Source organism: Pagrus pagrus (genome assembly GCF_965226575.1).
Source record: "Pagrus pagrus genome assembly, chromosome: 15".
Classification (NCBI taxonomy): domain Eukaryota; kingdom Metazoa; phylum Chordata; class Actinopteri; order Spariformes; family Sparidae; genus Pagrus; species Pagrus pagrus.
In genome coordinates this window covers 303793-316826 of record NC_140199.1, presented here as the reverse complement: position 1 = coordinate 316826, position 13034 = coordinate 303793, and the positions used below count along the sequence as shown (strand labels likewise).

General features: G+C 47.0%; 1 protein-coding gene across 6 annotated transcripts in view; it reads right to left on the bottom strand.

Moving 5' to 3' along the window:
• Positions 1-13034, bottom strand: part of usp54a (ubiquitin specific peptidase 54a) — a 69810-nt gene that overhangs the window by 25301 nt on the left and 31475 nt on the right. For all 6 annotated transcript variants that reach the window (XM_084376299.1, XM_084376298.1, XM_084376297.1 and 3 more), the window contains exon 3: positions 20-112. In XM_084376299.1, the coding sequence (XP_084232425.1) occupies positions 20-112 (93 nt within the window). The remainder of the gene's footprint in view (positions 1-19; positions 113-13034) is intronic.

The following is a 13034-nucleotide window of genomic DNA, read 5'->3' as shown; positions in this document are numbered from 1 at the left end:
CAGTCAGACTGATTCTCACCTTCAGAGCACAAAAAATGCACGAGTCCTCCATACACTTATGAGTCGTGAGCTGACGGAAACTACGTCGGAAGATATCCAGGTGCCACAGAACCTGAGAGACAAAACAGAGGAGGAAGGAATAACAACAAGGACGTAATCAGATTGGAAATTCTTTAAGATTCAATAAATATCAAGACAGGTCAAGTGCATCAAGATAAAAACTTTAGACACCTTGAATCAAAACTAAATATTCAGTCAGAACTATTTTCCTTCAGCATACATCACCTCTACACGCCTGAAGTGATCTCAAAATCTCAGCAGTCAGAGCAGACACAAAGAAAAAAACCCGATTTAAGCGTCTGAAAAGTCAAAGACAGAATGACAAACGTGTTCTTTCCACAACTCTGAGCAGGAATTTAAACCAGATGAGCAGTCGACCAAATCAAGAAAACCACCTTAGAAAAGAGAAACCAAATGCTTTAAAATCTTCACTTCAGCTGGAGGACGTACGGAGACTTGAAGCAGAAAACAGAGTTCAGAGTTTAAGATTCAAATCCTCAAAAATCCAAATGGACTTCAGTGTCTGTGAGCTGCAGCGGCTGCTCCGTCCGGCTGCTGCAGCTCCACTAAAAGGCTCAATGTGGCGTGTTTACATCAGCACAGCAAGCGACCAATCACCTGTCGGCACGGCTGCACGACCGCCACTGACCTGAGGACACAGCCGGCCAATCAGAGAGCAAGTTTTGAGGCCTGAGGACTTGCAGAAGTGTGTGTGAGACTGTCAAAAACACAAGTAAGACATAATAGTGTGTGTGTGTGTGTGTGTGTGTGTGTGTGTCTATCTGCTTCAGGAAACCATCTGGACTCTGTGACGAAGACAAGTGTGAGACAATGACGGAGTGTGTCAAAGTGAGAGTGATGTGGAGAGAAAGTGTGTGTGTGTGTGTGTGTGTGTGTGTGTGTGTGTCTCAAGACGACAAACATGGAGAAATAAACATGGTGTGTGTCAGAATATGTTATTTGATATCTGCAGGTTACCTGTTTCAGATCAGAGAGATCATTAATCCTCCGACATCACCAGAAACTGACCGCTCAGTCTGTGACTTCACTGCTTCCTGTTGGACTCTGGTAAAAGTAGAAGTACTGACTCAACTTCTTTACTCCAGTAAAAGTAATAGAGTACAGGCTCTGACATGTACTCAGAGTATCGAGTAAAAAGTGTCCCTCTGAAGGACATTAGTGGTCAAAGCTAACTGAAGCTCACGTCATATTAATATAATTCAAAGACTATTGAAGTTAAAGGTAGAATCTCACACACACACACACACACACACACACACACACACACACACACACACACACACACACACACACACACACACACACACACACACACACACACACACACGATTTAAAGCAGCTGTGACAGCAGGTTGTGGAGCAGCCAGATGTTTTATAACGGGATCAGTAACTGAGGACGGTTCTGGTTCTGATTCTTCCTGATGAAGAATGAATGTAACAGGACAGACATGTTGACTTTGACTTCAGGTTACAGGATTTAAATCCTCGTGTCCTCCTGCTGAGCAGCTGGAATCCAGACAGGCAGGAATGTTTCATGTCTTTCTTTATGAGGAGGGTTTAAGAGGACGGGCCCGTCTGTCCTCTGGGCCCTTCTGAGGCCCAGAGGATGGACGAGAAAAACGAAAACTAAGACGAGGAAGAAGACAAAGACAATGACACTGAAAAAAGATGAAAAACACGACGGAGAAGAAGACGGAGATGAAGAAGGAGATGATGACGATGAAATAGCCAAAGACTGAGGAGGAGAGGAAGGAATAGATGACGAAGATGTAAAAAAAGACAAAGAAAGCGAAGAAGACAAAGGACAAGACGCAGACAGGAGGAAGAGTAGGAGAAGAAGGAAAAGACGAAGACGACAAAGAAGACGAAGCAGATGACGAAGAGAATGAAGATGACCAAGATGACGACGAAGAAGAAGGAAACAAAGAAGACGGCGAAAAGAAAACAACAAAGACGATGAAGTGAGGAGCCAATCAGTGAAGACTAGAGACTCCAACATGTTTCAGATGGAGACAACACGTCTGTGATGGACAGAGGACGGAGGAAGAGAGTCTGACCACAACAATGTGATCAGAGCTGCTGATATTAATCCTCCATCTGTGTTCGCTTCACCTGAGCCTCTCTCTCCTCAGGTGAGTTTAAACTGCAGGTGAGGATCTTCAGCATACAGAGATGTGAAGCTGTCAGTCATCTGATCAGTTATTATCAGGTATCATCTTAAAACAAATCAAAAATCTGAGCTGAAATCAGAACGACAATAAAAAATATATGAATTGATATATTTTGTTAAAAAGTGAGTGACGTCGGACATTTAAAGAGTAAGAGATGAAATCACTCTGAACCGATTCTCTTCACGAGCTCTTGTTTCTGGTCCTGGTCGGAGAGTGTCGGGGCTGCGAGCTGTGAATCATACTGGCGTGTCAGCACTTTGGGCGTGTTTGTTTTCTCCTTCCTGTCCCCCCCACCGGCTCCAATATGTTCCTGCAGGACGGAGCTGCAGCGTCCAGCAGGTGGCTCAGGTAACAGAGCTGCTCTATAGCTTCATCACAAAACACAAGAACTGAACCGGTTCTTAATTCAAACCATCGTTGATCAGCTTCTACATCCGCTTTACCGATGTCAGTCACAGCTGCAATCAATTAAATCACAATCTGCAGGTTATGATTCATTTTAGGATCAAGTTAAATATGAACGAAATGCAAGAAATGACCTCAACTGACCTGCTGCAGCCGATCAGAACTCACTCTTCTTCCTGGTCCACATGGACTTAAACAGGCATGAGCAGAATCAAACACATCCAGGAAGTTTATCATCATTTCTGCATCTTTTATCACCGCTAATATTTAGTTGAGAACCTGAACTCTCCTGCCACACTGGGACTGGACTCATTTCACCAGCTGTCTCTATGTGAGCCGGACCTCGCTGCACAGTTTAAAGTCAAACCTGCGGAAATCCTGCAGGGAGCTCCTTCTGCTCCTGGAGCGCGTTGAGACCGTTATGGGTCACGGCGGGGAGCATCCGCACGCCACCGGTCTGTAGCGCTCTGTCAGCATCCGGACAGCGAGCCGAACAGCGAGCCAGGTCCACTAAAGGTGGTGACATGTGGTTACTGACAGCGTTGTGTGTAAATTACCGATAGATCGCCTCGTTGTAACGAGGTCTCATATAAACTAATCAATTACTCAATTAATCATGGCAGGTCCTGAAACCTGCTGCAGAAAGAGCTGCATCACAGTCCACTTCATGTTTCTGTCACAGTGGCTGCGTGAAGAGACCGTTCATATTTTACAATCACTCTCTGATGGCTCATTAAAGGCCACTCTGAAAAAAAGCTGACAGACTGGATCAGAACTGAGACTCGGACACATCTGGTGTAGCAGCCGGAGGATCTGAACTCGTTTGCACCAGGAGGATGAGGAGGATGAGGAGGATGAAGGTGTGTCAACAGCTGCTTGTTACGGTGATGTTCTTCCTCTTCACTTTGTCTTCATCACCTGTCGGAGCTGCTGAGCCTCCGACAGCCTGAAGAATCCTCCGGTCAGCCGCCTCGCAGTCTTCATCACTTCGGTTTGACCAGTTCAGACGGACTGACAGACGGAGCAGCTGGAGGCGGTCAGGTGGTGCTGGAGAAGGTTTACGTGTGTGTGTGTGTGTGTGTGTGTGTGTGTTCACGGTGCAGTGGGCTCAGCAGGAGGTTCTGGTCCTGCAGGGCAGCAGACTTCCTCAGGTAGACTCGCAGTGAAGGATCGGATCACTGACAGCTGCAGAGTTACATTCCTGTTATTTTAAACTTGACCGAATTAAAAACTGAAGTAGTTGTTCAGTTTCACCATCACTGAATATTTAACTGATGAGAACAACGAGATGGATTCAATGACCACATGTGGTCCAGCTGTAGCGGTCCAGCTGTAGCAGACCAGCTGTAGCGGACCAGCTGCAGCGGACCAGCTGTAGCGGACCAGCTGCAGCGGACCAGCTGTGGCGGTCTAGCTGTAGTGGACCAGCTGTGGCGGTCTAGCTGTAGTGGACCAGCTGTGGCGGTCTAGCTGTAGCGGACCAGCTGTAGCGAACCAGCTGCAGCGGACCAGCTGTGGCGGTCTAGCTGTAGTGGACCAGCTTTAGTGGACCAGCTGTAGCGGACCAGCTGTAGCGGTCCAGCTGTAGCGGACCAGCTGTAGCTGTCCAGCTGCAGTGGACCAGCTGTAGCGGACCAGCTGTAGCGGACCAGCTGTAGCGGTCCAGCTGCAGTGGACCAGCTGTAGCGGACCAGCTGCAGTGGACCAGCTGTAGCTGGACAGCTGCAGTGGACCAGCTGTGGCGGTCTAGCTGTAGTGGACCAGCTGCAGTGGACCAGCTGTAGTGGACCAGCTGCAGTGGACCAGCCGTAGTGGAAGGAACGAACTCCCGACCAACGTCAGGACAGCAGAGTCAGTCGCCATCTTCCGCAAAAGACTCGAGACTCACTTGTTCAGACTTCACCTGGACCCACAGCACGACTATGGAACCAGGAACATTAAAAAACAGACGAGTTTTCAAATCAGTGAGATAATAATGAAATCAAAGCTCTGGAGACCACAGCTGATGTGTGTGTGCTGTGACCTCTGACCTCAGGTGTGTGGTGTGTGTGTGTGTGTGCTGTGACCTCAGGTGTGTGTGTGTGTGTGTGTGCTGTGACCTCAGGTGTGTGTGTGTGTGTGTGTGTGTGTGTGTGTGTGTGTGTGTGACCTCAGGTGTGTATGGCGGTAGAATCGTGTCATAATGCGTGCGCACCTATCAGCTGAACGTGTCACACGCGTGTGCTTTGACGCCTGTGCAGCGAGCAGCGCCTGACGTGTAATGTAGTTTCCTCATTGACTTATAATGGTCCCCCGTTCACACGCACGTTCACGCGTATGACTGCTGCACGCCGGTAATCACACTACGCGTAGTGACTACGTGTAGCATTCATGCGTTTTTATGCGAACGCACGCATTAACGCTCGCATGAAGATAATTGAACATTTTTGTCACACGCTCACATGTAGGCGGAAATGACGTGCGCAAACTATGTCACGCGTAACAAGAAGCTGCGTGCGTACGAAGCAGCGTGCGCACGTCTGTCTGTCACTGTTTGACAAATGTTGTCACGCGTTCACACACGCGTGCGGTCGCAGTTTCTGATGCGACCGGAAGTTGATCTGCACCGTGCGCAACACACCGCGTACGTGAACGCCTCGCGTAGTTGGCCTTTTCATTTTATTGAAGTGTCGTCAACCAGGGGAGGCAGCAGTGAGCCAGACACTGCTGCCAGAATTATAAAAGAAGAATGAGAAGGAGGAGAAGTGTTTTTTTTGTTATTTATATATATATATATAAAACGCTGCTGCTCGAGTCCTCGGTGGGACCAGGACGGTGGATCATTGATAAAAGTGCGTGCTTCCCCCGCCCCTCCCAACAAAAGTCCTGGGAGTGTGTTGCAGCTGTTCAGGTGCACAAACCTAACGCACCTCTCCAGCGGTCCCAGCAGTTCTCAATGAAGTGATCACCTGCGGGGGGCGTGGTTAACTTACAAATGTTTGTCATTGATTTTGTGTCTTATGTGAGAAACAAAGTAAAAGAAACAGCAACAGAACTCTTTCTCTGTCTTCATGGAACAAATGAATCATGTCATGTAAAAGTCTGTGTGTCTGTATCTCGTATTGATCGATGGCTCCATCTACTGGATGAACATGGAACACAGAACAACCACGCGAGGCGTTCACGTACGCGGTGTGTTGCGCACGGTGCAGATCAACTTCCGGTCGCACATCAGAAACTGCGACCGCACGCGTGTGTGAACGTGTGACAACATTTGTCAAACAGTGACAGACAGACGTGCGCACGCTGCTTCGTACGCACGCAGCTTCTTGTTACGCGTGAAATACAGTCTGCACGTAACAACGCACGCACGCACGCACGCACGCACAACAAAATTCTCATGCGTGCACACACCCGTTGCTGCGCATCTCTCTGGTTGTTTTGACATTGATATACCTTCATAAGGTGTGTGTTGTGTGTGTGTGTGTATATGTGACCTCAGGGGGGTGTGTGTGTGTGTGTGTGTGTGTGACCTCAGGTGTGTGTTGTGTGTGTGTGTATATGTGACCTCAGGGGTGTGTGTGTGTGTGTGTGTGTGTGTGTGTGTGTGTGCTGTGACCTCAGGTGTGTGTGTGTGTGTGTGCTGCTGAGCCTCAGTCAAACCTGTAATGAGTGTTTGCTGCTCAGCTCAGCAGCTCCGCCCTGCAGGTTAACGAGTCAGCCTCCGTTTAAACACCAGTAATTACTGCTGTCACACTCAGACAATAATACACCAGCGCCTCCGCCTTAAAGAGCTGATGACTCAGAAATGATGAGCAGTCTGGGAGGAGGAACAGGCTCATCAGCTCATTACAGTCATCAGACTGGTTGATGACTGACTGACTGGCTCAAAGGCAAAGGCTTGAAGAGCTTCAGTCAGTCTGCTGAGCAGCAGAAACACTCAGAGACACTCTGTGTAGTTTTACCCCGTCGAGCTGAGAGGGCCTCAGATGACGTCTGCATTAATGAGTGCGTTTGTAAAACGAAGCTGTTTCTCTGCGTCTCGGCCGTTTGTACAAACGTAAACTGAGCTTCAGGAAGAAACTCCCTCCAGAGTGAAGATGTTCAGACTTTTAGACACGATGAGGCAGACACAGGTTTATGTTTATGTGTCTGTAGCATCGCTGACAGATTTAAACTGAGGCTGTGGTAACAAGACAAGACAGTGACAGTGATAGACAAACAAGATGACTCATCCCGTGTGTGTGTGTGTGTGTGTGTGTCCATGCATGACATAATGTGACATGACATAACATAATATGGCATAGTATAGTATGTAGCATGATAGAAAATAGAGATGACCATTGTTCTAGTTAAGAGTTGTGTACGACTTGACAGAGTGAGATAGGAAAGACTGAGGTATTGGGTGGTGAGGCCGGACCAGGGATCCGGAGTGCTGAGCGAGGGGGCCCCCCACCCGGCCCCAGCAGCCAACGTGGAGGCCCCGGCGGGAAACGGGCCCGGTAGGCCAGCGGGTGGCCCCCTTTTTTTTTTTTTTTTCCCCCCCCTTTTCTTCCCTTTTTGGGGGGGTGTCCTGTTTGGGACAGCAACCAGTACCTGAGGAGATCACTGGCTCATAGTGGATCCACCCCTGTCACCTCTATCACCGGGCAACCCCCAGACCTATTTGGAGGGAGTCTGCCGTCCAGAGGGGTGACACTAATCGGTGTTTCTTTATTCTATTTTTAATTTACTTTATTTTTCCTTATTTATCTTATTTATTTATTTGGTTGTTGTTTTATTTATTCCGTTCTATCTTTTGGGAGAGAGGGGTTAGTCTTGCCAGCCGCGCTCCCGCCGCCCCGATCGGAGGCCCCCCTGCGCCACCGGAGCCCCGGGTCGGGGGTTAATTCTTGGGTTAGGTTATTTTCGATTTCAAGCCAGGGTGAACTGATGTCGTTTGTCCAGTGACGGATATACTGCAGTTGGTGTGATAGAAAATATATAGCAAAATTTGGAGCCCCAAGTCCTCCATATTCTTTATGTTTTTGCAGAGTGGATAGTTTAATTCTTGGCTTTTTATTTTTCCAGTAAAATTTGGTGACTATACTATTGAGAGAGGAGAACCAGCCCGTGGGTGGGGTGACAGGAGTCATTGCAAAGAGATATTATTTTTGGGAGGATATTCATTTTAACTGCTGAAATTCGGCCAATTAGAGATAATGGGAGTTTATTCCATCTTTCCAGGTTATCTTTTATTTCTTGTAATAGGGGGGTATAGTTGAGTTTGAATAATTCGCTTAGGTTTGGAGAGATGTGTATTCCAAGGTATTTGATTGATTTGGCAATACGGTTAAAGAGGGGATCCCCAGCCTCAGCATCCCAACCACCTATAGGCAGAATCTCGGATTTCGTCCAGTTGATGGAGTAGCCAGACACCGACTATAATTGCTGATCAGATTATGGACCGATGGAAGTGATGATGAGGGGTTTGTGATGTATAACAATATGTCGTCGACATATAAATTAATTTTATGGTGATGTACTTTTGATTTGATGCCAGTGATGCACATTGTCTAATGGAAGCTGCCAAAGGTTCGATAAAAAGTGCGAACAGTAGCGGGGACAATGGGCATCCTTGTCGGGTTCCTCTTTGTAACTGGAATGGTCTTGATATAATTCCGTTAGTTATAACAGATGCAGATGGTGAATTGTAGAGTGTTTTAATCCAATTGGTGAAATATGGCTGGAATCCAAAATAGTCAAGTGAGGTGAAGAGAAAGGACCAGTCCACTCTGTCAAATGCTTTTTCTGCATCAAGGGTTGCTATCATGAAGGGTGGCTTATTTGGAGCGGTGTTGTTTTTATAGAAATTTATTAGATTAAATAATCTTCGAGTGTTTTCTGAGGAGTGTCTCCCTTTGGTGAAGCCAGTTTGGTCTATGTGTATTAATGATGAGATAACAGATTCCAATCTAATAGACAGGGCCTTGCTTATGATTTTTATGTCTGTATTTATTAGTGATATGGGTCTGTAATTGGAGCAACTGGTGTGGTCCTTGTTTGGCTTTGGGATGAGTGTAATATAGGCAGTATTCATGTGATAGGGTATTCTTTTATTTTGTTGAATTTCAGAGATCATTTTAAAGAACAGTGATGAGAAAATAAACCAAAATTGTTTATAGTATTCTGCTGTGTAGCCATCTGGGGCCATCTGAGGCTGTGGTCTGATGTCAGTGTATTTGAGTTGGTAGGTGACAGAATGGATGTTAACAACCAGCTGTTCACAATGTTGTTCTGAAAACTTATCCAAGATAACTCAGTGAACATCAGTCACGTGTTCCTGCCGCGCTCATCAGATTTTCTGTAACTAAGCAACCGACCACTGTACACAAGGTGCTTCCTGTTTACTGCGGTATCGGTACCAGACCGGCTCGGGTTCCTCCATGGTACCTCAGAGTTTACAGAAACGTGACAAAGTAGAATAAAAAAGACGAAATATCTGTCTGCTGTATTATTTAAATATCTATATATTCTAAATATTAGTTCAGACTGCAGCAGGAAATACTGAATTCAAAAAACTGTGGACTGTAAAACACAGCACAGTGGACTGTAACACACGGCACAGTGGACTGTAACACACGGCACAGTGGACTAACACACAGCACAGTGGACTGTAACACACGGCACAGTGGACTGTAACACACGGCACAGTGGACTAACACACGGCACAGTGGACTATAACACGCGGCACAGTGGACTGTAACACACGGCACAGTGGACTGTAACACACAGCACAGTGGACTGTAACACACAGCACAGTGGACTAACACACGGCACAGTGGACTGTAACACACGGCACAGTGGACTGTAACACACGGCACAGTGGACTGTAACACACGGCACAGTGGACTGTAACACACAGCACAGTGGACTGTAACACGCGGCACAGTGGACTAACACACAGCACAGTGGACTGTAACACGCGGCACAGTGGACTAACACACAGCACAGTGGACTAACACACAGCACAGTGGACTAACACACAGCACAGTGGACTGTAACACGCGGCACAGTGGACTAACACACAGCACAGTGGACTAACACACAGCACAGTGGACTGTAACACGCGGCACAGTGGACTGTAACACACAGCACAGTGGACTAACACACAGCACAGTGGACTAACACACGGCACAGTGGACTGTAACACGCGGCACAGTGGACTAACACACAGCACAGTGGACTAACACACAGCACAGTGGACTAACACACAGCACAGTGGACTGTAACACGCGGCACAGTGGACTAACACACAGCACAGTGGACTGTAACACACGGCACAGTGGACTGTAACACGCGGCACAGTGGACTAACACACAGCACAGTGGACTAACACACAGCACAGTGGACTAACACACAGCACAGTGGACTAACACACAGCACAGTGGACTAACACACAGCACAGTGGACTGTAACACGCGGCACAGTGGACTGTAACACACAGCACAGTGGACTAACACACAGCACAGTGGACTAACACACGGCACAGTGGACTGTAACACGCGGCACAGTGGACTGTAACACACAGCACAGTGGACTGTAACACACAGCACAGTGGACTAACACACGGCACAGTGGACTGTAACACACGGCACAGTGGACTAACACACAGCACAGTGGACTGTAACACACGGCACAGTGGACTGCAACACATGGCACAGTGGACTGTAACACACAGCACAGTGGACTGTAACACATGGCACAGTGGTGTGTGTGTGTGCGTGCGTGCGAGCGTGTGTGCGAGTGAGTAAGTGAGTTTTAAACTTATGAAATCTAAATCGTTTGTTATCTCATGTTGGAACATCCAGGGTCTGAGGTCCTCTGCTTTTGGCCTTAAGAGCAAGAACCCAGACTTTAATAGAGAGCTAGAAAATTCAGACATCATTGTCTTGCAGGAGACTTGGAATAGAGGACACATGCCCACTGGTTGTCCTTCAGGTTATAGAGAAGGTCTTTTCCCATCTACCAAACTGAAAAGTGAGAGCCAAGGCAGAGATTCAGGAGGGATGTTGATCTGGTACAAGACGAACCTCACACACTCAATAGAGTTACTCAAAAAAGGAGATTTTTCAATTTAGCTCAAAATAAAAAAAGAGGTGGTCTCCACAGACAAAGACATGTTCATGTGTGCAGCCTATATCCCCCCATCAGAGTCCTTATTACAACGAAAACAGCTTCTCCATTCTTGAAGATGAAATCAGCTACTACCAAACACAGGAAACGTGCTGATCTGTGGTGACCTTAACGCCAGAACAGGCACAGAACCAGATCTGATTAATGCACAGGGAGACAAACATATACCGGGCCAGATCAACATGTCCTCTCCTTCACACCGGCACAGGAACAACTTTGACAAAACCGTCAACAGAAATGGGAATCAGCTGCTGCAGTTGTGTCGCACGCTGGGTCTGTACATCGTCAGCGGCCGGCTTCGAGGGGACTCCTTCAGTCTCTACACACAGCTCTCCTCTTGGCAACAGCACAGTGGACTATAGTGTTACAGACCTAGAGCCCCTCTGTCTAAGAGCATTCACCGTCAGCCCCGTCACCTTTATCTGATCACAGCAAAATCACCCTGTACATTAGGAAGACACCAACTGACCCCCACGTAGCAGAGCCCAGCAAACTCAACCGCTCCAAACAACCCTATAGATGGACAAGTAATAGCAAGGATGACTACCAGAAAGCAATCGGTCATCCAACAATCCAATACCAGTTAGACCATTTTATCACCACCTCATATCCCCACAGTAGTGACGGCCTGAACCAGGCTGTTCGGGACATTAACCACATATTTGACAGCACAGCATCTATATCCAATCTGAAAAAATCTCAGCGTCACAGTTCAAACTCAACCAATGAAAAGTGGCTTGACTCCGACTGCAGGTGTCTGAGAAAAACACTCAGGAAACTATCCAATGAAAAACACCGACAACCTGACAATCATGAGCTCCGCCTCCAGTGCTGGGAAACACTGAAATCATATAGGAAAACACTGAGAGCTAAAAAGGAGCAGCATGAACAGCACCAACTTAAAGAAACTGAAGAGTCCATTGACTCAAATAACTTTTGGGAAAAATGGCATTCATTCAACAAATCACACAAGGAAGAATTGGCTATTCAAAATGGGGAAATATGGAAAAAACACTTTAAAAATCTTTACAGTGCAACCACACTGGATTCAGCCCAAAATAATCTGATCAACAAACTAGAAACCCTTGAATCAATCGTTAAAGACGACCAGAATCCTTTAGACTTTAAATCAGTGAAGGGGAGCTGCTGGCTGAGATCCAGGCCCTGCAGCCAGGGAAGGCAAGTGGCCCTGATGGCATCTTGAATGAAATGCTTCAGTTTAGCAGCCATAAAATCAAAACTGCCATATTAAAATTATTCAATCTCATTCTGAACATTGGACATTTTCCTGACACCTGGAGCCGAGGGATCGTCACTCCGATCTTTAAAAGTGGAAACAAATACGAGCCAGACGACTACAGAGGCGTCTGTGTCAGCAGCAACCTGGGGAAGTTATTCTGCAGCATCCTGAACAGCCGACTGCAAAACTTCCTCAGTGAGCACAATGTCCTGAGCAAGAGTCAGACTGGTTTTACACCAGAACACAGAACCAGCACCACATCTACACCCTCCACACCCTCGTCCAGAAACACGTCCACCAGAACAAAAACAATCTTCTCTTGTTTTGTAGATTTCAAGAAAGCATTCGACTCAATTTGGCATCATGGTCTGTTTCTGAAATTACTAGAAAAAGGTATTGGAGGAAAAATCCACGATATCATCAAAACAATGTACATAAATAATAAATGTGCTGTAAAAATTGGAACCATGGAAACAGACTTCTTCGCCCAAAGTAGAGGCGTGAAGCAGGGCTGCAGTCTGAGCCCCACCCTGTTCAACATCTACATCCACAAACTGGCCAAATCCCTGGAAGAGTCCGATGTCCCTGGTCTCACCCTCTCTGACAGAGAAGTCAAATGCTTACTATTTGCAGATGACCTCATACTGCTCGCTCCATCAAAGGAGGCTCTACAAAAGCAACTAGACCACCTGCAGAAGTTCTGTCAGACCTGGGCCCTGACCGTCAACCTGGAGAAGACAAAGGTCATGGTCTTCCAGAAACGACCTAAGAGCCAGAAAAACCAACACCGGTTCCACCTGGACTCTACGGACACAGAACACACACAGCTACACATATTTAGGACTAAACATCACATCCACAGGAAACTTCAACCTGGCCATTAAAGACCTGCGAGACAAGGACAGAAGAGCTTTCTGGACTATAACAAAAACCTCAAACATGGACACACCTGTCAAAATCTGGATCAAAATATTTCAGTCCAT